Source organism: Sciurus carolinensis, chromosome 8, assembly GCF_902686445.1.
Source record: "Sciurus carolinensis chromosome 8, mSciCar1.2, whole genome shotgun sequence".
Lineage (NCBI taxonomy): Eukaryota > Metazoa > Chordata > Mammalia > Rodentia > Sciuridae > Sciurus > Sciurus carolinensis.
The window spans coordinates 108,236,850-108,262,393 of record NC_062220.1 but is presented as its reverse complement, the minus strand read 5'-3'; the positions used below and the strand labels follow the sequence as shown (position 1 = coordinate 108,262,393).

The 25,544-nt window shown below is 38.5% G+C and overlaps 1 protein-coding gene across 3 annotated transcripts in view; it reads left to right on the top strand.

Annotated features, from left to right (window-relative positions):
* Positions 1-25,544, top strand: part of Grb10 (growth factor receptor bound protein 10) — a 198,334-nt gene that overhangs the window by 39,674 nt on the left and 133,116 nt on the right. The window contains exon 3 of one of the 3 annotated variants that reach the window (XM_047560074.1): positions 1,341-1,445. The exons of the other annotated variants lie outside the window; for them this stretch is intronic. Within the exon in view, the coding sequence (XP_047416030.1) occupies positions 1,353-1,445 (93 nt within the window). The 5' untranslated portion in view covers positions 1,341-1,352. The remainder of the gene's footprint in view (positions 1-1,340; positions 1,446-25,544) is intronic. 3 annotated transcript variants of the gene reach the window in all.

Genomic DNA, 25,544 nt, shown 5'->3' with positions numbered 1-25,544 from the left:
TCAGGATTTCCTGATTCACTAATTCAGTGTTCATGATGACTTGAGAGCATAACTACGCTCTCCTTGTTCTTGGTCATACCAAGTCCCTTGGTAGCCTCTTGTCCAATTTGTTTTATTTTATTAAACAGTTGTTGAGGTGTCATACACTGAGTACAATAAACTGCACATATTTAAGATGTGCTGTTTGATGTGTTTTGATCTATGCAGAACCAGCAATCAATCAGGGTGTCGAAACTATCCATCACTCCAGTTTTTCCCATGCTCTTTTGCAGTCTTTCCTTACTCATTCTTTCATGGATCTGTTTTCTTTCATTATAGATTAGTTTTCATTTTTTATAAAGGGAATCAATGCAGTTTGTCTGGTTTCTTCCACTCAGCATATTTATTTTGAGATTATCTGTGTTAAAGCACTTATCAATAGTTTGCTCCTTTTTATTGCTGAGTAGAATTAATGATGTCACAATTAGATCATCCATTCACCTGGGGACGGACATTTGGTATATTTCCAGGCTTTTGCTGTTTCAAATACAGCTTCTGAAGATTGCTTTGTCTTTATCTGTTTATCTTTCTTGGCTTATAGGAATACCTTATCTGTCCTTCTGTCATTCTTTCTGGATTCAGTCTTCTCTTGCTGAGGGTCATGGACATCTGGTTTGGTGCATGACTGTGAGTCTACCTCTGAGTTCTGGTCGGGACAGAGTAGGGTTGAGTGATGAGGAAGGCCAAGTCTGAGGCAAGCTGAGGCACCAAACTGTAGATGACTGTCTTCTACAGGGCTGAAAGTTCTAGATGCATGTGGATCAGCAACCTATTTAGTTGTTCCTGGGTCTGAACTGTAGTGTCAGGAGCCAAACCACTATGGATTCTCAGAATCTCCTCCTGTTGTATTGACTCCAGGCATGGCATAAGGTGGTTAAAGAAAATTCCTGGGAGAGTTTTCCTCTGATAGCCCAGCCTTTGGTTCAGGAGGGCCCATCGTGGTCAGCATGAGTTATTTTGGGACCCTGCCGATCAGTGCAGGCTTTACTCTGGGGCCTGGGGTGAATCATTATCCAAGGTCCTGTTGTCTTGACTCCCCCTATTAAAGTGACCAGCTCCTCAGAGTGGGAACTTCTATATCTTTTATGATATAAAATCTTTACATTTCTGGCATTGCCATGAACCTGTAAGAGGGTGGGCCTGGGTAACTCTGGCATGATACTTACCTATGTATTTATGTCCACTGTTGGTTATTTAGAATTGTAGGGCAGCATGCTCTAGCACTTCTAGATGTCTCATCCCAAGAGTGACTCTTGCCAGACTCGTCTTCTGTTGTCACCATTAAAGCTTGTCTTGAACAGGATTGCCCAGAAATGGAGACACAGAAGAAGAACAACCAACAGAAGCCTTGTCTGCGTGTGTACCTGCTTAGGTGGAAAACAAGAAAAGGTGCAAAAAAACAAAAAGTAAGGCAACTTGGCAATTTTGGTGTTGTTTTTTTTGTTTTTGTTTTTGTTGTTTTTTTTTGTTTTGCTTTGTTTTATTTATTTATTTATTTATTTTTGTTTTCGTTTTCTTTTGGTCTGTGGTCTTTATGCAGTGTTTGCAGCTAATTCAGTTCATATCTAGGTTTTATATATATGCAATGTTTTATGTGTACAGCAGTGTCTCCCAAAATGTTGCTTATGGTCATCTTTGAAATTTATGATAAAAAGAAGATAAATTTTGCTAAGAACTTTCTGCCCTAGCAGCTCCTAAGGAAATTAAGTTCCTGAGTAGCAAAAATGAACTTGTTTCAGGGTGCTTCCCTGTGGAGAGCTGCCAGGGGCTCTTCTGTGTTTCTATATATGATCTAAAGGCCAGACATTCCAACTGTCTTGAAGAAATAGGTTTTTCTTTTTTCTTTTCGAGCATGAGGGCATCCTGGCGACAGTATTGCCAAGAGAGTCCTCAGATCAACAGGCGGTTACAATTCATTCTAAGTTGAAAGGAGGATTAATTTTTAAAAATTATAGTCTCAGTAAAGAGAAGATAGAGGAATGTAATAACATGTGATGAGATTTATGATAAGAGGTACAACTGTGATTGAATAGCTACATGTAAAACATTTCATGCTTTCACGAATACAGAGCTGGGGTCCTTAAGATGGGATGGAGAAGTGAAGAGGGTAACATTTCAAAGGTGCCCTCTTCTTTGTATTGTCAAGGGTTATTTTGATGGATTATTTCATAGACAGTTGGGTTGATGACTGAGGGTCCAGTGTGTGTGTGATTGATGTGGATAATTTTATCAAAAGATGATAACTTTCTTAGTTATTGCAGTTTTTAGGTCCAATGGAGAGGGAAGAAAATGTCCTTTGAAATGACAGATCCTGCAGATTTTTCCAACTTCATAAACTCCTAATGGTCATTTGTAGTGAATTTGAATGTTTAGGACCAGAGTGGTCAGAGTAGATAATTTTTTTTTTGATAAAACCATTTAAAATTTTATTTTATAATTGTACATTAAGGAATTTTAAAATAAAAATCCAAATTTTACATAAAGAAGATTGACAGGTTTGCAAACTTCTTGAACATTGGCGTTTTTAAGAATTTCAGCATGGTCTAGAGTGTAGATTCTAGACCCATTCCAACCTTTGGAGGTGAGAAAACCAGTTTTGGCATAATGTTTAATTTAGCATCATATTATAGAGTGTCTGACTTCGTTTGATGTTTTTGAAAGAAATGGTCTTGTAGCTTTTTTTCTTTGTGTGGACGAGAGGTACCTTGGTTCATTTTCTTGTTGCTGTAACAAAATTCCTAAGGCTGAGTAATCTATAGAGAAAAGAGGTAAGAGGTTTATTTGGCTCACAGTTTTGGAGGCTGAAACTTCAAGATCAGGTGGCTCCATCTCTTCGACCTCTGATGAAGACCTCCTTGGCCGTATCACTACCTGGCAAAGAAGCTGAAAGGAAAATGGCTGTGTGCAGAAGAGGCCAAGTGCATGGGTGACTTCACTTTGGAATAAACTCTTCTCTTGAGGATTCACCCCATAAGACCTGCATTAATCCCTTTTGAGGGCACTTTCCTTGTGATATAATTACTTTGCACTAGTGTTCATCTCTTAAAGGTTCTACCACCTCTGAGCTGTGCCACACTGGGGCTAATCTTCTAGCACATGAACCTTTGGGGACACACTCAACCACATCCTAACTGTGGCAGTTGGAGACCTTTTATACATGGGTTTCACGTTGTCCATGAGAACAGACTGTTGTGCCTCAAAGTCTGTGTGATCAGGATGCATGTCATCATGCTTTACCCCAAGTGGTCTCTATTCTCAGGACACTTTGGGGTTCAGAGGACCAAATCCCAGCCATGTTGCTTAATTCCTAAGCCTCAGAATCCTTGGGAGCAATAGTGCCTCCCAGTATTGTTAGGAAGAATGAGTAGGAAAATATACAGATGGTCCACAGCTTACAGCGGGGTTAGGTCTCAATAAACTCATGCCAAGTTCTCTCTGTGCCTGCCTGTAGCTGGTTCTCCACAGAGAAGTCAGGGTGATCTTATAAGGTCTGCTCAAGCTGCTTGGCTCCCCTGCTCACATGCTTGCAATGATGACCACCTGCTTCTCTGAGCAATATAGCAGAGTGCTCAGTGTGTGTTCTCTAGTCCACCTGCCCAGTCAGTTCTCTGAGGAGCTAAAGGGTGGGAGGCAGGGAAGGGAAGAGGAGAACAAGGGGGGAGGTGGAGGAAGAAAACCCAAAACTGGGAGAGAAGGTAACAGCATGTTTGAAAAACACTTCCTCCCACTTCTCTTGAGAGCTCTGCCTTGCTAGATTAAAGGCTTAAAGACGTGTTGGGAGAAAGTAAAACATTTGGCTTTGTATAAAACCCAAACTTATTTTACTGTAAAGCCTTTTCTGTTTTTGTGGATTTGGAAGGAATTTGGGAAGCCACTCCAGTCTTCTGCTCTGCTTCACTTGCTTCTTCTTCAAGAGCATGTTTCCATGCCCCACTCCAGGTTGAAATTCTGCACCTGCTGCTTTGGTTTGGAGAGGACTCCTTGTCCTTCCTCAGCCTTGCCTGCCACCACCAGTGACCAAGAGTAAGATGAGACCACTAAGGGAACTCTAAATGCCTCTAATAAGTTTTCAGGAGATCAGAATCACTTATTGCTCACTGTACAATTTCTAGCTGTTTTAAAACAAAGCCTATATTTACCCCAGTTGCAATCCTCCAGCCTATATACAATCTAATCCCAAATATATAACCTTAGGGAAGACGCACACTTAGTTAGCATGTGGTATCCAGAAGAGTTTCAGCCAAGCCAGATAATGGTGGGTGTGAGAGGCAGAGAGAAACACAAAGAGTTGTGTTTTACATAGGGTCTTCGGAGAAGTTGGGAGAGAATTTCACTGGAAAGATTATGGTTTGAAGAGGCTGTATTGATTTGAAGCATTGGAAGCAATTGGTTTAGAATAAGCTTTATCAATATTTGCAAAAGGATGCAGAGAGAGACTGTAAGAGCTAGAGAAGAGATGGTTAAGAGAAAGCTCTCCCCTCCTTTTCCTTTGAATATGGGAAATGCACAGAAATATTTAAAACCCAAGGGAAGGAGACACCGGGGAGGGTCAGATATAGAGGGGCAGAACAAAGAGTGGGATTATGGGGTGAACAGGAAGAGGAGGCTTTGGGCAGGATTCAGTGCTGGCAGCGGAAGCCTGAGGGGACTTGTGACAAGGAGAAGGGAGAACTATGAGTTCATCTTGAAGTGGTGTCCATTTTCTGCAGCGAGAAGGAGCATGGGGGGAGAATGGGGTGGGAAAAGGCTTAGGATAATAGAAAAGAAGTGTTGTGAGGAAAGAATAAATAACTGAGGGTGAATGAAAGACTACCAAAGAGCAGGAAGGATTCCCTCAGGGTGTATTTTTTGGTGATTGCCACTATCCTCCTTTGTGTTTCCTTGGAAAATTCATAAAGCTTTTGGGTTTGGTGATGGTTTTTCTCTGACTTGAGGGAGTTGCTATAGTTTGAATCTTAAGTCTCTCAGAGGTCCATGTGTTAAATAAAGGCTTAGTCTCCAGCTTGATACTTTTGGAAGTTGTGGAGTCTTTAAGAAGTAGAGTAGTGGGAAGTCATTGGGGGTGTGTTCTTGAAGGGGATTATAGGATTCTTGTTCCCAATCGCCCCCCCCCCCGTTTTTTTTTTGCTTCCTGGCCATGAGGTGTAAGTGGTTTTGCTTCACCATTGTGCTTTTCTCATGACGCACTGCCTTGCTATATGTCTAAAAGCAATGGGGCCAACTCATCATAGAGTGTATGGAACCTCCAAAACTGTGAGCCAGAAGAAACCTTTTATAATTGTATTGTTTATCTCAGGCATTTTGTTATAATGATGGAAATCTGACTCACACACGTCACAGCTTCTCTCGTTTCTTTGGAATCCTGATCTTCAGAATCAAAGAAAAGAAATTACATATCCCTTCCTCAGAGAGACTCAATCCCTTTACTTGACTTATGAGGTATTCAAGTCTTGCCAAGGACAAAATGCTTAAATAACTTGTCAGAAAAGACTTTATTTATCAATTAAAATTGATATATTTTCTGTTTTAGTTCTTTTGAAATATGAGCAAAACCTCATGCAATAAAATTGGATCTAATAGATCAATCTCATTCCTTTCTCTAGCACTCTTATAGCCAACTACAACAAAAACAGTGACTACATCTTGATGAGGCTTAAAATTCCAGTGTTCTTGTTAAGACATGCAGCTTGAGGCCATAATAAGAGCCCCTGGGATTAGAGTCTCTTGGCATGATGACATTAGATCGTAACCCGTCTTCATTTTTTTTTCCAGTCAAAACCTGGTAACCTTCAATCTTCTAAACTTGGTCAAGAACAATAAGATTGTTATTAATTTTTGCAAAAGTATTTATTATTATTTACCATTGCATTGTGGATAAAAGTTGATTAACTGGTTTCTAATGATTTTCAAAACTTAATGGCCAAGGCCAGCAGAGGGACAGATAGTGATCTTGTGTCTTCTCCTGTAAGTCTCTTTGGTTTGACCGTCATTGTTAAATGGATCCGTTTGTCTCCTACAGTACATAAAGAGCAAATGCCAGTTAATTATACTAAGGAGACTAACTTAGTTGTCTGGAAGATATTTCTTAACTGATTTAACCTGGGTTTGGCAGGTTGTGGGGAACTCTACCTGGTAATATAGCTTAGAACAGATATGTCACATTAGGAATACATGAGTTTCTACAGGGCTCATGGGTAACTGATAGCACTTCCCATAAAAGTTTTTAAGCCAATATACATTTCCTGTATTGTAGGAGATATAATTCTGGGATCTCAGATGGACCTTCATATTTCCAGTGCTTGGCATGTGAGGGGGGGACACCGTGAATCTTTATATTCTCCGCATGGCTATGTGTGGAATAAATGACTGGAGCAGGGTTTGCACATTTTTTGCCAAGGACCATATAGTAAATGTTTTTGACTTTGCAGGCTACATAGTCTTTGTGACTACCCAGCTGTCATCCTGGTATGAGAGCAGCCGTACATAATATGAAAATGGGCAGGGTTGGGTTTGATTTCTAAAAAAAGGCTGTGACCAGTAGACCCCTGAAATAGAGGGACATCTACCCAAATGTCAACTGGTATCATATATGTTTTAAATTGGACCTGAGATTGGTTTTTACTTGATATGGTAAGACATAGAAATGACTGTCATGAAGGAAGAAATTTCTATTCATAGTTCCCTACAAGCAACAGGAAGGACCCATGCAGGGTGTATGGAAAAACACCAGCGTTCATCAGGAGGCTAAGGGACTGAAGGAGAACATGGGCAAAGATCTTTCTTGTAGTTTTCACAGGAAGCAACAGGTACAGAAGGTAAGCTGTCACTCAGATTCTGCTACCTCATTGTTCCTGGTGAAGCTCCTTCGGCTTCATACTTGTCTTCCCCATTCTCAGCCACACCAGGGACACACCATCCTTATGTAAGCCTAAACAAGATCCAGATTGGGAAGAGGGGTCTGCAAGCCTTTCACAAGGTTTGCTGAAAGAGTGAGATTAAGACAATTAGATGCCAGGGTTTTTGCTGCTTTTTAATTTAACCACAGGTCTCAGTCCAGTGGATCAAAAGGGTGATTCAGATCTGACTTCTTAGGACTCTAAAGAAGTTCCCTTTGGGTAAAAAAAAGTCTCCCACCAGTGATTCACATTTGATTATAGGGACAAGTGTGGATTGAAAAGACTCTGGGATATATATATTTTATAAAGTGTTTAAATCCAAGAGCTATTTTATATTTTATTTCTGATAATGTTCTAGCCATTTTCCCAACAACTACAGAATCTTGTTGACAGTGAAACCAGATATGAGTGCCTTGTTTTCTTGTTTTCCTGTCACATCAACTTCATTTATTCCATGTGAAATGTGGAGGTTGAGGTGTGTTTGGTAATGAAAGTGTCATGGTAATGTCCCTCCTCCTTTTTTTTTTTTTTTTTTTTTTTTTTTTAAAGTACTGGAGATTGAACTCAGGGCACTCAATCATTGAGCCATATCCTCAGCCCTATTTTGTGTTTTATTTAGAGACAGGGTCTCACTGAGTTGCTTAGTGCCTTACTTTTGCTGAGACTGACTTTGAACTCATGATCCTCCTGCCTCAGCCTCCTGAGCTACTGGGATTACAGGGATGTGCCACCATACCTGGCCATCCTCTCCTTTTTATTTTGAGGTGCTAGGGGATAGGACACAGGGTTTTGCACGTGCTAGGCAAATGCTCGTCCACAGAGCTAAGACCCTAGTTTTCCTTTAAAATTTTTTTTAAAAGTTTAATTGATTTGTTTTCTTAATTTTTGTTTCCCTTTTAATAGGTTACGTGTACAAAGATTTTTCCCTTGAAAGACATGCAAAAGCTTTCAGTAATTTGTAAAATTCCTAGAAAAGTAATGATACCAATTTAAAAAAAAAGAAATTTAGTGAATCTAGAAAAATGTATCAAAATATAAGTTTTTTTTCAGTGACCCCAGGCTTAGTTCTGTAGTTAAGTAATCTACACTTAGTAATGACTTTTCTTCTCTCTTGTAAACCCCATGGCAATATCCTGGGTTTACTTGTAGGTTGGTAGGATGCTTTGATCTTTGGGGAGGCTGATGCCACTCTCTCCCTCCTGTGCCTTTCTGTGATTCTGGAGCCTGCTAACTTGCAGTATCATGTGTTTGTGGTGTCATGGTACCCGTGTCCTAACTGTGAGATCGAGATGGTGCCCCTGATTTGTCCAGCTCACTTGACTAAGCTTCAGTCTGTAAACATATGCATCTTGTCATAAGAACTCACCCACCTGTTTGGCATGGATACCCTCTCCCGTGAATGTGGCAATGAACAGGTCTGTGTGTGGAGTTCACATTGGTCCTCTCAGCATTCTAGGAGGCTAGTGGTGTCTTCCTCTGGTAAAGCATTTAGGATGGAGAGATTCCGGTATGCTCTGCCTATGGGTGACTTAGGCTATTTTATGTGATTCTCCTCGCACTGCTTTGCTCTTGACTTTGTCCACTGATATATGTCTTGAACCAGTGGGGTCCCTTCTTAACAGGAACCTTTGGGAGCTGGGTTAGCAGTCTTGCCATATACCTCCATTTCTGCACCCAAAGCACAACCAAAGTTAGGACCATGTCTCAGGAAAGGCAGCAGAGCTGAGGGAACCTGAAAGTGGAAATCAACTTCTAGCATTGGCCTCTCCTTGCTCACATGAACTCAGTGCCGTTTTTGGAAGGGGTATGTAGTGTTTCAGTGGTCTGGTTTGGATTCAGGGAGAGCAGAACCCAAATACTGACCACATAGCTGCCCAGCAGGTATAACTAGAAGCAAAACTTTCATTCTCTGTCTCTTGGTCTCTTAAGTGAGACAATCATCAATGTCTCCACACAGGACTATGGAGGGGACTTGATTTTCACACAATGGCAGTAGAGTCGTGGGTTACCCCTGTCACAGGGTGAGGCATTGCTGAGTGGAGTTGCATGATCTGACCTCCATTCATGTTTCCAAGTCATTGAAGCAGATTCAAAATTATGTACAGGTATCAAAATCTACCCTTTCTCATCGGGAGGCTCACCAGACCATAGTGGAAGGGGCTGTTGATACTTGAATAGAATTTGCCAACAAGTCTTTTTCAAAAGCTGAGAATATAAAACTGTAGACCCTTATTCCTAATAACATGTAGCGTGAGGCAAGGAGATCCTTTTTTGCTTCAGGTGATAAAAATAGCTGTTTAATCTAGGCCTTCTCCTCAGTCCATTGGTACATTATGGAAGAGAAGCTAAACTTGGTGATTTAGAGGGATTCTTTGTATTTGTACAGAAAAAAAGATTTTTAAAAGGCAGAAAACATACCAGGTACAACTTCTAGTGAGGATTGAGCCTTTATGGCATTTCTAGTAACTGACTATACTTATATTTAAATTTGTATTTGTATTTATACTTCCATTTGTATTTATATTTAGTTTCCCCTTCCTGGCCCTCAGAAAGTGATGCATGATTCTTTGAAAGTTTATTGCATTCTTCTCCCAAATTTTGTCCACTGCAAACATCATATAAAAAGAACAATAATTAGAAGAGAATAAACAAGAGTAATGATTCTGTTCTTTGTAAATACCTGAGGAACTTCAAACAAGACTGTCTCCCAACCCTAAGATTTATTTTCATTAACTTAAGGGCAGCTTGGGCACCTGAAACTTTATAAATTCCCCCAAAGATTCTAACGTGTAGCTCAGGAGTTGGAGCCAAGTTAGAGTGATTCTGAAACTCCAGTGTGCAGTAGAAGCCCCCAAGGGCTTGTGAAAACACACACTGCAGGGCTACACTCTTGGAATTTCTGATATAATTGGTTGGGTTCTGGGCTCCACAACTGGCATTTGAATAAACTCCCAGGTGATGCCCAGGCTGTTTGCCCTAGGACCATAGTTTGAAGCCATAGGACTATAGATTGAGACCAGGGGCTTCTGAAATGCGCTCCTTCACTCCTTCAGGTTTCTTTCCCAGACCTGGGACCATCCTCTTGGCACTATGATTTCTTCATGTGAACAGTGGGAACGATAATAATGGATACTTTTTGTGCACATGTGCATTTACACATAGACAAATATATGTAAAGCACTGAACCAAGTATCTGCTCTAAACAAGTACTTCAGCATCCTTTTCCCCCGTGACAAATTATAATAATTGATTAGTAAGAACATCTAAATCCATGATTTTCTTTTTTTAAAAATTATTTGTTCTAATTAGTTGTACATGACAGTAGAATGCATTTATACAGTTTAATAGATCATACATAAATGAAGTGTAATCTCTCATTTTTCTGATTATACATATTATTTTGCAAGGTGGGTAGAGGTTGGATTTGGCTCAATTTCATCTTTTGTGTTTTCTTTTCCTTCTTTTTTGGTGGTGATTGGGATTGAATCATGGCCTTGGGCATGCTAGGCAAGCACTCTACCTGTAAGCTACACCCCCAGCTTTTTAAAATTTCTTTAAAATTTGAGATAGCGTTTTGCTAGGTTGCCCAGACTATCCTTGAACTTCTGATGCCTCCTCCAGAATAGCTGGAATTATAGGTATGAGCCACTGCACCTGGCTTGTATTATCTAGTTTAAGGATTTTTACTTTACTCTGATTTTGTTAAATATTTTTAACAAAAATTATGATTTCATTGAAGTTTCTAAATTTTTTTATGAATGCCTATCAAATTATTCTTGATTAAAATATTTTTCTTTTGACAAAACTTGACATACTTATGTTTCTAAAAGATTTGTCTTTTTTTTAATTCTTTCTTGGATTTTAGTAAATTTTGTCATGTTTTGCTCTCTGATTTGTTTTTGACTATTTTCTTCTTTCTGCCTTAAGGAGGAATTTGTGTTGCTCATTTATTTCTTTTCTGTTATAAAAGACGCGAGTGTCTTGATACTAGTTTTCCTCCTCTTATTTCTCTTGCCTCATTTTATTTGTCTTGACACATGATTGTGTATATTGTCCTAATTGTCTACAGACTATTATTGTATCTTAATTTCCTCCTTGGCTCAGTTATTTAGGCCAGAGTTTGTTTTCAATTTTCAAATGACTAAGTTTTTCTTTCTTTTAAACATGTATGTAATTAATTTCTGGTTTTGTTGTATTTGTCCATGGCATAGAGTCCCTTGCCAAATGGACATAGAGTTCCTATGTCAGTACCTAGACCCCTGAGATTCCATCTGCAGTTTCAACCAGACCAGGAAGAGGTGACCTATAATAGGTTCTTCCTTGGAGCCACATTTATTTATTTATTTTTTTTGCACAATACCTTCATTTTATTTGTTTATTTATTTTTTTTGTGGTGCTGAGAATTGAACTCAGTGCCTCACATGTACTAGGCAAGCGCTTTTACCTCTGAGCTACAACCCCAGCCCTGGAGCCACATTCTTTTCCTCCAGAGATCTTTGAATTCGTTCTTTGTGTTTTAGTCTTTTTAAAATAATAATCTTATAGGAGTTTTCAAATATTCCAAATGCCAGTTTTTCATAAATATGTTAATTTTATGTTAATACACATAGCTTATGCATTCTTTTTACCCTGATTACCCTAATTTTATTCCTTCCTGTACCCTATGTGATGAACCTAAGTTTTCAACAGCAGGTATTTTCTCAGTTTATCCTTGAGGGTCTTTTTTTTTTTTTTTTTTTTCTTTTATTGTGATATTTGGGATTGAACTCAGAGGTGCTCTACCATTGAGGTACATCCCCAACCCTTTTTAACAATTTGAGATGAGGTTTTGCTAAGTTGTCCCTGTTGGCCTTGAATTTGATATCCTCCTGTCTCAGTCTCTGAGTCTTTGGAAGGACAGGCATGTGTCACTGTGCCCAGCTCCTTTAGCAACTTTAGTTTTTTAATTTTTAATAGAAACTTTTTGTTAAATTATATCACCCTTTCTTATAATTTTAGGTTCATGTGTTTTGATTCTTTTCTTTTTAGAGGATAAATGCTGGATGCTGTTTTTATTTATTATCAACTACATTGTCATCAATGCATTGTTTTTTTAAAATTTGAATTAGTTTTTGTTTTTGCCTTAAATTTTATTTTGACACTGATACTTTCATGTGTCCATTTGTGCTTGGGTTTTATATCTGTGCCCTTTCTGTCTCTGCTTCTTCTTTTTCTAACTCTTTTAAAAACTTTTCTACTTCAATTTTTCCTTGAGTGTTTTTTTATGTTAGAATATTTTTGAATTGTGTCCTGAACCAGAGATAATTGGACAGTTGACATTTATTGCTACATGTCACGTATCTTTTGTCATAAATTGTTTCTGTTTCACATTTATTCATTTGTCTGTTCTCTATTTTCACTTTGATGTTTGAAGTATTATTGGGTTCCTTTCATCCTTTTATTAGGATTTAGAACTCAAATATTCTGTTGTTAGTCCTATATGTGATTATCTTACTCTGTCACTGCTCAATTATATTTTTCTTAATAAAGAGTAGGATTTTCCAGCTTTTATGGAAAGTACACCCCCCCCCCCCGTAAATCCTAAAAGATTTATTTTAAGACTTGAAACTTCCTCTTTCAATTGTAATTTTTTTTTTTTTGGTGCTGGGGATCGTACCCAGGGCCTTGTGCTTGACCGGCAAGCACTCTACCAACTGAGCTATATACCCAGCCTTCAATTGTAATTTTTATATTCAATTTTATTATTTAACCTGCCTGTCAACAATTATGCTATTTAGTCTTATTAGTTAGCAAATAGTCTTGAGTCCCTATTACTATGTGCTATTAGAAGGAACATACTATGTATGTTCAAGGTCAACCTGGGCAAATTAGCAAGACCCTGTCTCAAAAACTAAAAAAAGTTTGATGATGAAGTTCTTTCAATCTTCAGTACCAAAAAAGGAAAAAAAACAGAAAAACAAAAAACAAAAAAAGTGAGTTGAAATTATTGTCAGGAACTCATTTGGGTTGATCAACATTCTGTTACTTCAGCAAATACCTGAGATAATCAGCATTGAAAGAAGAAAGGATTATGGTGGGCTCCAGGTCTCTGTCTTTGATTGGTTGACACTGTAGCTTTGAATCTGTAGTGAGCCAGCACATCACAGTGGGAGTATGTGGTGGAGTAAAGCTGCCTATTTCATGATGACTGTGAAGCAAAGAGAGAGAGAGAGAGAGAGAGAGAGAGAGGGAGGGAGGGGACGGGGAAAGGAAGAAGGAGAGGGGAAGGAAGGGCTATGCTCCCAATATCCCCTTCAAGGACCTTCCTCCAGTGAACTCACTTCCTCCCTCTAGGCTCTCTATTCTAAAGGTGCTGCCACCTCCCAGTAGTACCCAGTGGGGCCTAAACCTTCCACCACATTGAGCTTTGGGGGATTTTCTAGATCCAAACCATAGCATGGTTTTTGCCATAAGCAATGAGCTAGAACTGCTCATGTTAAAGGGGTCAGGTAGACAGGCATGTGACTATCATCTGAATGTCCCATGAGTAGGCAGCACATTTGAGGGGGACAGAGGAGAAAGTATGAACCATCCATTCTGGAAAGTACAGAGATTTCCTAAGGAAATAGAGTAGAATTTCCTGGCAGTATTGAATATATATTTTGAATCGGTGGTCAAAGAAAAATAGAAAGCTTCTGTTTAGCACACTTAAAAGAATTTTCTAGTCTCATGCAGTTAGTTACTGGGGTACAGACATTCTGGAAACTGAGCTGTTTTTTTCCTAAAAAAGCAGGTTAGAGGATGAGATGGACATGAGAGCCATAGTGTTTGCTGGAAACAATTCTGGAACTGACTCTGGATCCTGAACTAGGGAAGAGAGAAGTGAGGACCAAGGAGTAAAGAGGAGTCGAAATAACAGAGGCAGTGGACCCTCCTTCCATGCTAGTTGTGACCTGGGTGTGAGGAAGGTGGTCCAACAGTTTGGAGACTTGGGCAGGAACAGAGGGTGGGAATTCTCTAGGTAGAATTGGTAACCCTGGCATATCTACAAACCCAAGCCCCAACCTGACCCTACTTTCAAATTGTGGATTGTAACCCATCGGTCATGTTTCAAAATCAAGTTATTAGGTTACAAAAAGCATTTTTAATCAGTAAATTTGAAGAGAGTGAATCACATAGATCCCTTGCATGCACTGGATACAAAAGGTGATGAGCTCCCTGTCCTAGGAGATGAACAAGGTGAGCCTGGTTTGGTCGTGGATGTGTCATTTGGTCATCTGTTGGCATCATGTTGATTTTTCTAGTAGATAATGTCAATTTGACCATTATCTGAATCGGAGGATGGACATTTTACAGTTCAAATCTACTATAAATGTTATTTTTGAGTAGTTGTGATATCAGGCACCTAACAGTGTCAACTGTAGTCTGTCAAAGACTCCAGAGTTCTGTTTGGAACACCCAACATACTTTTCAGAAAAAAGTGTTATTGGGTGTAATATTTTTCAAATTTATTACAGTTGTAGAGTTTTAATTTAATTAGCACAAATTGCCCTTAAAATGGAAAACAAAACAAAACATAGAATCAAAAGAACAAAGGCATGTTCACATTCGGTTTTTGGATCCCAAAGTGTAAATATTGACATTGTTAAGAAAAATGTTGACTTCAGTGTTAGCCAACTTTTGACTTTGCCTGAAATATTTTTTGAACTATAGTCTAATAAAGAAGTACAAACTTTATAATGAAGGTTATTTAAATTTTAATGATAAGGTCAAAACTCAATTAAGATGAACAGGCTTCTATACATTATTTATAATGGTAGTCTTGCACAGGAGGGCTTAACCTTCAATAGTAAAAGGACATGTGAAACTAACACAGCAAGACAAACTTGTCAGTAAGATCCTTTAATCAAAGGAAGACAAAAAGGTTACTGGCACACTGTTGCAGTCATTCTACAACTGTTAATGATAAAGCTTTTTGTTATGGATATAAAGCTGCTATGTATTTACTGCCTTATAAAACTGTTCTTTAATATCTACGAATGTGGCGTACATAATTTTGATAACTCAGCTGATGATTTAGAACTTGAACTTTTTAAGATAGTACAGTAGTTGGATGCGGTGGTGCATGCTTGTAATCTCAGTGACTCTGGAGGCTATGGCCAGAGGATCACAAGTTTGAGACCAGCCTGGGCAACTTAGCAACAATTTTTTAAATTTTTGGTCTCAAAAAGTAAAAAAGTCTGGAGATATAACTCAGTGGTAGTGCACCCCTGAGTTTAATCCCCAGTAGTGTGTGTATGGGCGGGCTGGGGGTGGAAAAGTAGCACAATATATCATCAGGTATATATAATGTTAGGGCACTTAGAAGTGAGAGTTTTGATCTGGTTTGGTACAGGTTATCCAAATGTTTGGAAACAGAAGTTTTTCGGATTTTGGAATATTTCTATAGACTTTCTAGGCTGAATTACCCCTAATCTAAAAATCCAAAACCTAAAATGCTCCAAAATTCAGAATTCTTTGAGCATGTATCAGCAATCCAAAAAAGTTTGAATTTCAGACCATTTCAAATTTCATACTTTCAAATATGGAATGTTCAATCTGTGTAGGTTCTCCAGTCTTCCTAAGAGCACTGATAATGACAGAACTTTTCGTCTTTGACAGGTATGGGTGGCAAAATAATTTCATAGATGGGTTGCATCTAACCTGGTGTACATAGAATTACAGAAGGGGAAAGCATTGAAAACTGTAAACAAATTCCAAGTGACAGATATCATCAGAAAACATGATGGTATTATTTTTTTAAAAAGTTTGAATTTGTATAGAAGTGCTGTTTAGAATCAGTATTTTATGTTTCCAAGCTTTGGTTTCCTAAGACATCTTATACATTTCATGACTGTATTGGAAATTTAGTGAAAATTATTTTTTATTAAAAATAGCTCACCAAATTTCCAATTTTTTTTTGTTAGGGTAAACTGTATAAAACAAAAGTTGTTGTTTATACTACTTTTGTGTGTAGGATTCAGTGAAATTAGTGTGTTCTCAGTGTCATATAACTATTGTTTCCATTTCTAGAACTTTTTCATCATCCTAAAGAGAAACTATACTCATTAACAATTTCCTCTTCCCCCAAATCCCTTGAGGAGATGTAACTCAGGGGTAGTGCACCCCTAAGTTTAATCCCCAGGAGTGTGTGTGTATGTTTAGTGTGCAAGTCTTCCACCTTTTAAATTTGTTCCTAAAAACAAAAGTTACTACTTTTTATCTATAAATTTGCCTATGATAACTATCTCATATGAATGAGATCATGTTATTTGTCATGTGACTGGTTTATTTTGCTTATCATACCTAATGTCTTAAAATTTCGACTATGTTGTAAGGTATCAGAAATTCATTACTTTTTAAGGGTGAGTATCATCCCATTGTAAGTATATTCTATAATAACATATTGGTGGGCAGTGGGGTTGCTTCTGCCTTTGACTGTTGTGAATAGTGCTACTGTGAACATGGTGAACAAGTGCCTGAGTCTCTGCTTTCAGTTCTTTTGAGTTTTATTTTTAGTAGTGAAGTTGTTGGATCCTATGTCAATTCTATTTAATTTTCAAAGAAATTGCTGTATTGTTTTCAACACGAGCCGTATAGTTTTACAGGGACTCCAATTTCTCCAGATTTCTGTCAACACTTGTTGATTTGTGTAAGATACATATTTTAGTCCTCCTGATTGTGAATTGGTATCTTATTGTGGTTTTGATTTGCATTTTTCTAATGACCAGTGCCTTTGAGCATCTTTTCATGTGCTTATTGGTCATTTGTTTATCTTCACTGGAGAAATATCTATTCAAGCTTTTTGCATTTTTTTAAATTGGTTTATTTGTGTTTTTTGTTGTTGAGTCAGATGAGTTCTTTATATATTCTAGATATTAATCCCTTATCAGAGAAAGGATTTGCCAGTATTTTGTCCCATTCTGTGGATTATCTTTTAAATCTTTTTGTTCTTTGCACATTTTTTATTGGTGCAATAGTTTTACATGATAATAAGATTTGTTGTTACATATTCATACAAGCACGCAATATAACAATATAATTTGACCAGTATTATTCCCCGACACTACCCCACTCCCTCCCCTCTTTCTACCTATTGTTCTTTCAGTCTCCTGATAACTTCCTTTGATGTACAAAATTTTTTATGTTGAAGTGCCATTTATCAGATTTTTCTTTTGTTGCATGTACATTGGAATCATATCATAGAAATCATCATCAAATCCAGTTAAAAAATTTTTTTTCCCAGTGCTTGCTTCTGAATTTTGTTGTTTTAGTTCTTACATTTAGGTCTTTCATCTACCTTGAGTTAATTTGTTTATGTTGTAAGTTTAGGATTAATTTTTTCATTTTTTTGTGATAATGTCCAGTTTTACCAGAACCATTTATTGAAAAGACTGTCCTTTGCCCAGTGAATAGTCTTGGCATGCTGCTGTAATTTTATTGCTATATGCAAAGATTTATTTCTGGGCTATTTTATTCCACTTGTCTGTCCTCATATCAGCACTATGCTGTTTTAACTGCTGAGCTTTGTAGTAAGTTTTAAAGTCAGAAAGTGAGTCCTTCAACTTAGTTATATGTTTTCAAGATTATTTTTTTGACCATCTTGGGTTCCTTGAGAATCTATATATATTTTAGAATTTTTTTTCTATTTCTACAAAGAATGCCAATGGGGTTTTGATGAGATTGCATTAACTTTGTAGATGACTTTAACAACATCAGGTTTTCTAAACTATGAACATGGGATGTCTTTTCATTTATTTATGTCTTTATATTGTACCAGCATTTTATTATAATTAGTATGCAAGTCTTTCACCTCTTAAATATGTTCCTAAATATTTTATTATTTTTGATACTGTAGCAAATAAATTGTTTTATTATTGTTTATTATTTGTTTATAAATTAAGGATAATTTATAGCAACTGATTTTTGTGTGTTGATTTTTGTATCCTGTACTTTTGCTGAATTTATTAGTTCTAATAATTTTTTTGTTTAGTATATAAGTTCATTTCATCTGTGAACAGAGATAATTTTCATTCCAACTTGGGTGTTTTTAATTTCTTTTTCTTGTATAGTAGCTTTGCCTAGTATCATGTTGAATAGAAGTATAAACAGTGGGTATCCTTCTTTTATTCCTGATCTTAGGGGAAACCTTTCCATCTTTCACCACTGAATATTATGCTATCTTTAGGTTTGGTACATTTTATTAAGGACCAGAGATATTACTACATTTTTACTGTATCTTATAATAGTTTACTTGTTCCAAAGGAGACTACTTAGTAGGGATTGTGGGACACATTTTTTCCTGGCTGAAATGCAACCTTATTTGGCAGATACTTTCAAAGGTGTTTTTAAATGTTAGCTTCAAGACTTATGCACATTAAGTTTGAAACTACAGGACTGAAATAAACATATAAGTCTATAACTCTTGGATATGTTGAAGATATCTAAGCATTCCAGAGGGCAGGCAAATTAGGGCAAATAAGTTTGTATGTATTGAGCCTAGGGAGACTGGAAATAACAGCAGCAGGGAGGCATTTGTGTGGAGTATGGGGCAGCCTAGTGGGGTGGACAACAGGGACTGCTCTTAGGGGACTAGGAAGAACTGTTTTCTGATGTAGCAAGCAGTGACAAGGAGGCTATCAATCTCTTCTCCCATAACCTCAGGGATGTGGTAAAGGCAAGAAAAATAGAATCTCAGAAGAGTGAGGTAGTTTTAGTGGAAATGGAAGGGGTGTTCAGAGATGGGGCTAGATTTGGATGGGCAAGACATACTGGGAAGGTAGGAGCTGTAGTCAGATGCAGAGTGATAAGATCCACCTGTCTTTTTCTCAACTGTATGGGAAGCAGAGACTGCTGGTTCCCCCCACATAGTGTCATAATGTGGTCCTGAGATCTTATAGTAAAGATCTTATATTTGGGGGCACTTGTTCACATCCAAGGTTGGGGTAATGGGTTGTACAATGAAATAGAACCATATTTATAAAGATATTTATTTTTAGAAATTAGCAAGCCTGAAATCGGAAGGGCAGGTTAGAAATTCAGGCAGTAGTTTGCAACAGTTATGAGGCTGAATTCCTTTTTCTCCAGGAGATCTCTGTTTTTGCTTTTAAGGCCTTCTGGAGACTTATGAGCCTTCTATTAAAGATAATCTCCTTTATTGATGAGCCTTCTATTAAAGATAATCTCCTTTACTTAAAGTCATGTGATTGTTGCTGTTAACCATGTCTACAAAATGCCTGCAAAGCAACATTCATCCAGATGGGTAGATCCTGGACAGGTGACGCTTAGAACTACCTCAGGGACAGAGTGACTGTGAGCAAAGAAATTTGGAAGTTTTGGGGCTATGGTCTTGCCAGAGACTGGAGGGTAGATGTCAGTCACAAACCTTGTTTCAATAGATTAGAGACACGAAGTGAAGTAATGGAAGGACATTTGCCATATTATGAGCTTCTTCCATTGCTTTGCTTTTCCATTGCCTTGCTTTGCTTCCCCATCGCCCTCCTTCTTTTCTTTTAAAAATGTTCCTTTCCACCCCAGTAGCTTCTTTTGGGGGCATTCTTTTGTTCCTTTACTGGTAACATGGAGGTTCCTGGAGAAACATTTGAACAAAACATGGTTGTGAGTTTTAAGATTTAAGATGTTTCTGTTCCTATTAACTATAGTGATAGTTTAGTGACAGTGTTTTTGTGTTTGGGGTCTGTATTAGTTTGGTAGGGCTGCCTTAACAAAGTTCCACAGACTGGTTGGCTTAAACAAAATAAACTTGTTTTCTTACCATCCTGGAGGCTGGAATTTTAAGATCAAGGTGTTGACAGGGCTGGTTTCTCCTAGGGCCACTCTTGTTGACTTGCGAACGACAACTTCTTACTGCATCTTCATGTGGTCTTTCTTCTGTATGTGTCTATCTTCGTCTCTTCTTTTTAGGACATAACTCATGTAGGCTTAGGCCCAACCTAGTGACCTCATTTTAACTTCATTACTTGTTTAAAGACACTCTCTCCAAACACACTCACTTTCTGAGCTACTAGGGATTAGTGCTACAGTTCATGAGTTTTGGGAGGATGCAGTTCAGCCCATACCAGAGTCTTATCTTGATTACTACTATTATTTTTCTAGCTATTTTTATTGGTAGAATTAATATCCCTAATTGTATGCAGTAGCAGGTACTGTGGCCTGCAGGGGAGTGTGTTGATTCAGTATGGTTTGATGTCTACTGAGAATTATGTTTTATTCTTGGCTGTGGCTGGTGTAGTCAGCATTCACACAGGTGAGACTCAGTGTCTCTGGCCCCAACAACATGCAACTTCCTTCAGGACTTCTTTGGAATTTGGCTGAATCAGTATTTCCTAAAGTGATAAAGTCTTCAGGATATTCATAAATGCTCTAGAGGAAAAAGAATGAAGTAATCTAGGGAAATGCTGAGAATGTGTGAGTTTAATTTAGTGAGTTTGATGTATCCTTCACCCTCTGACTGTCCTTCTCTGACAAAGACTGGTGACCACTGAGATATCTTCTCAAGATTCCATATATGTTGATAACCATCTCCTCCTGTAGGAAGAAGGCATCTTAACCAGACTCAGAAGTGTCTTCCAAGAGTGACCCACTCAGACATGTCATACTTGAGCCAGTTTTAAACCAATACTTTTTTCTCGGGCGTGGTTTCTCACAGTTTGTCTTTATTCCAAGTGCTTCAGTGCACTAAATATAATTTAAAGAAGGTAGAAGGAACCAATGGCTTTATCTGACTGCCCAGATTCCTCTCTGCACCATCTATACTACCAGGTATGGGTGAGCATATGTATCACATTCTGGCAAGATGGTGCTGGTTGAGGACCAGAGAAAAAAAAGGTAGTCATCAGCCTCAGACCATTTCCCTTACTAGGACATCACCAAGGAAATGCTGGAGCAGGGACTGTGACTGGCCCCACAATGCAGAAAAACTTGGCACATTTTGCATCCTTCTTCCTTCTTTTGCTCTGCTTTGCAAGAAGATAACACAGTCATTACCATTTGACCACAGCATCTTCTTCTGAAAGAGTTTCATTGTAGCACAAACTTGTCTTCTGATATCTGAGATTAGTATTTGGGAGGAAGCTGGAGTTTTCACCTCCTGGCTTCTTAAGGTCCACATGGGAGCTTGGAATGGTGGTGTGTATGAGCATGATGCCCAGGACGGGTATCAGCTGCAGGTGAGGGAGTGGGAATGGAAAGGGAACAGCTGGTTTCTTTATAGGCAACTTCTTGACCTGACTGTCACCTGCTGGTAACAGAAAGGGTCCTTTCCACAGTCTGCCACCGCCTTTCCCTGATAACCTCAGATGAAGTTTTCTGGGAGAACAAGTTCATTTGTGTTACTTTAGTTTCTTTAGCTCTTCTTCATGGACTGCTGGAAAAATTTCATCTGCAGGTTTCTTCGCCTTCTGGAAGAAATTTGATTTTGAACTTTTACTTTGAGGTATAGAAGGATATATTTTTAAGGGATGATCCTTATCTTCTGATATTTGATGAGTGAAATCTCAGTTTATCCTTATCAATACTTCTATCAGTACTTGGGTTGTTTCTCTCCAGGACTCCATCCCTCCAGCTGGAAGAGTTCTAAGTTTTGAAGTCCTTCCATATGTTCTAGCCTTGATCAGATTTTTGAATTTGTGTTTTTTCTTCCTTAGTCTGTGAAGTCTCTTTTTTAGTTATAAAGATGAGAATTTGCCTACAGTGTTTTGGCTGCAAAGAGAAATCTCTTTCATTCTTTTTGGTCTCCAAATGGAGCAAACCTTCAGAGAAAGTCCGAAGATTAGGAATACCATTGATTCTAACCATCGAATTTGACACAAAGCCAAAATTGGTTACAAACTGGAGGAGACAAAAATCCGTAGCAAACTTGAAGTTGGGCAGTGACCTCTGCATCTCTTTACACTGTGACTCTAGGAAAGGCAGATAATTGTTTCCTTGTTCTTTCCTTGGTGGATTTAAGGTCTGTGCTGTATCCACCGGTCACGGCAGAATCTCATGTGGCCATGAAGCTTTGGCCCTTCTGAGCCCAGGCTGCACTCCTCACCCCAGCCTGCCCTGCCTTTCACACCTTCAGTCTCAAGAGAAAGGGATCATTGAATTCAGAGGGTAGCATCCCAAGAGGAAGTCTGTCTGAAAGTTAATTTAGAGAAACTGGGTCATCATCACCTGTGTACAGGATAGACTGGAAGGGCTAAGTCATGGCATAGGGAAGGGTCATGGCGCTGAGCTGCTCTGACTTCTCTTTTACCTCCCACTGGTATTTCCACTTCCTGCTGGTATATACAGAACCAGCAGAAGCACAAACTCAAGACAGGACCTTACTTCATAGACTTGTTGGGCATTTGTCATCCCTGCCTCTGCGTCTAAGACTGCTCCCCAGGAGCCAGGACACTGACTGAAGCACCAGTGGGCATTCCCCAGACTCCTCTGTCATCCTTTGAGGAAATGCTCAGTGCTTTTCAGTGGCTTTTTGAAGGCACTGTCTTACTCTTGTAAAAATCCAACAGCAAGACTTGGCAGCATTTATTCTGTGTTCCTGGAAAATTAGATGACAGTTCCAGAATTTCTCAGAAGACGGGATGATTTACAGTGGGTTCCAGTCTTGAGCAATCTGCAATTACAGCAATTAGAGAATTCTCCAGGGTTTTATAGAGAAAAATTTCTTCTTAAAATCTTCAACATACAAATAATTTTCTAATTCTAGCTGTGTTCACTACTAGCTGTGGCTTGGATCGGATATATGATTTAGTCAGTGAGTCACTGATAATACAGACTTTTTAAATATATGCAGAAGTATCAAAATTTATTTTGTACAACTAATTATCTTGCTTTCTGCTTTAGGATGGAGGTAGTGGGTTGGAGTGGCGAGGCAGGGGTCTGGCAGGTATAGAGTAACTGGCTTCACTTACAAAACCTAGACTGTTCCTTTAAATAGTGATACTTTACAGTTCTTTTATGTTGGAGAAATCATGCCCCTTTCCAGTATCTCAGCTTGCCTGTTGGTAAGCAAGAATTGATGCTGTCCTGGGTATTGTGGGGAGCAGAGGAAATGCATGGAAATTACCTAGCTTTGGGTTCATTGCATTTCAGGAGCTTGTCAAGGGTCATGCTTTTTAAATTTTAATTCCTGAGACATAGACCAAGCACCAGCCAGATATTAGGCACAATTTTGGGACCAGGGAGCCATTTTGGAGCTTGGCAGACACATCCATGAGGTTCATGGATCCTGGTAGGGTAGGTAGACATTGAATGATAATAATAATAATAATAATTCTGAAGCAAATAAAATAGGACAATAAGAGAGAGAGGTGGCTGCCTTGGCTGGCAGGTGAGGGAGGTCAAGGAAGAGGATGTGCTGAGTGCATAGGCAGATGGGAACTGGGAAGGTGACCCCCAGGCAGTTCAGGCTGAATGACTGGAGCAGGTGAGAGATGCTGAAGACCCAGGGCTTGATCACAGAGCTGACAGACCAGGGGAGAGATTAGGGTTTATTCAGCTAGGAATGAGAGGGCTCTGGGGAGTTCTTTTCATATAGGTCTATAGCTCATTGTTGGCATTTGTAGAATCTCAGATCCTCATGGCAGAATTGGACTGACCTGTCCAGAAGTCTGCCTTCCATGCATTCTGCCTTAGCCACATGATGGGATTTATGGGGGTCACCATTTACCCCATTGTGTCTATGTTCATCATTGTGACCCTGCATTTCTCTTGCATCCAAAATATTCTTAATCCTTAATCATATCTACCCTCCAGGGTTTTGAAGAGGGGAATATGCACCAATGACAGGAGTTATGTTAAATGAAAGCAACATATATCATCCTTCAGAAAAACCCAGAACAGACAGTAAAATGTGCTGTGTACACCTACCTGCACACAGTAGCAAACTGTGCTTTAGAAATGAAACATTTGAATTTAAATTGTATATTATTAAACTTTCTTTATTACTGAATTTCCATAAGCAGTATTTTAATTTTCATTTTTTTCTTGATTCCTAAATTAAAAACGTACCTGTATGTATTAGAAATGAACTGCTTTATTATTCCCTGCTCTCCTCTCCAGAGCGGTAGCTTGCTGGTGGAGACTTGGACAACAGTATCAGTGCTCTTGAATTCCCTGCTGCCCCCAGGTTACCAAAAGGTGCTTATTTTGGTTCCATCTCAATGTTGTGCCTTTGAATATTCTCTCCCAGCATAGGAATTAACATAAACTTCAACCCATGGCCCAATCTCAGCCCACTGCCTACTTTTGAACATAAAGTTTTATTGAAACACTGACATGTTCATTCACTGATTTTCCTGACTGCTTTCTGGCTCTCTTTTCAGAGTTGAATAATTTTTGGTCCTTTACAGAAAAGGCTGACTTCTGTTCTAGAACACCATTTGGAATGAGTCCTTTGTTTGGACAGAGCCAAAGTGGGCCTCTTGTGTCAGCTGGTTTACTCCCCATTTTCTGCATGTGAGACAGTCCCCATGTGGGACTTTGTTTGCTGATCACATATAGCTCTGGATTTTCTGTTAGGGGCACCAAGTTCCTTAATCTTTCTGGCAATGTCTGGAAGAGTTGAAAGATGACATTAACCCTTACCATCTTGATTTGGGATCAGTCCCTAGAAACAAATTCATTTCCCAGAATCTGTCTCTGTTGTTCATAGTATCATAATTATTAGCCAGAGAGTGATTCTGTAACTTTTCCCTTCTTAATGTTCCTTATTCATACTTTAACAAAAGAACATTTTGTCAGACTACATCTATTTCAAGAACTTTGTTTATAATAACTTCTGCTCTTATAGTTGAGGTGGGGGGATGCAAAGATCATTGAAAGCATTTTTTATTTTTTATTTATTTGACTCTTCCAACTGATAGAACACTTACCTAACGCAATTTTACAAATTAGATAGGACTATGATTCTGAATTTAGTAAGAGCAGCCATATTATAGAAATGCTTTCTGAGGTGAAACAGGCAATTTATAAATGTGTTGACATTACTATTCAGCTTCGTGACTGTAGGTACTTTTTTTGCATTCTCTGTATGGTTCTCTGTTTACAGTGTCATTGTAACACTGTAAACAGAATTAGAAATCACTTACAAAAAGCCCTTGGCATTATGCTTAGCACATAAAAGACCCTCATTAAAAGAACCTTTATGTTGATCAGTTTCAGAACATGAACTGGCTATGTGAATTTTTTTTAAAGAACGAAGAATTGTTTTTTAAGAATATAGTATTTTTAAGTGTTTTTATAGTATAACAGTTGAGATATGATCTTTCCAAGTCTTTGAGATAATAGTGGAATAGTCACTTAAAAAATAGATGTTATTTGGTTTGGGGAAACACTTCTTACTGATTTGGCAAGTCACTTGTAGATGTTTCATGTATTGGAATCCATGCTTGTGAAAAAAATATTGCATGCTTTTTATACTTTTGGTAACTTAAGTAGTCAGTTGAAACTTCCCTTTGTTAAATGTTCTGACTGACTTTGGCTTAATCGTTCATTCCCTCACTATTTTGTGGATGCAGCTGGTAGGCAGATTGTAGCTGGATATTGGGGTACAGAATGAACAGGATCCACATGTACCTCCAC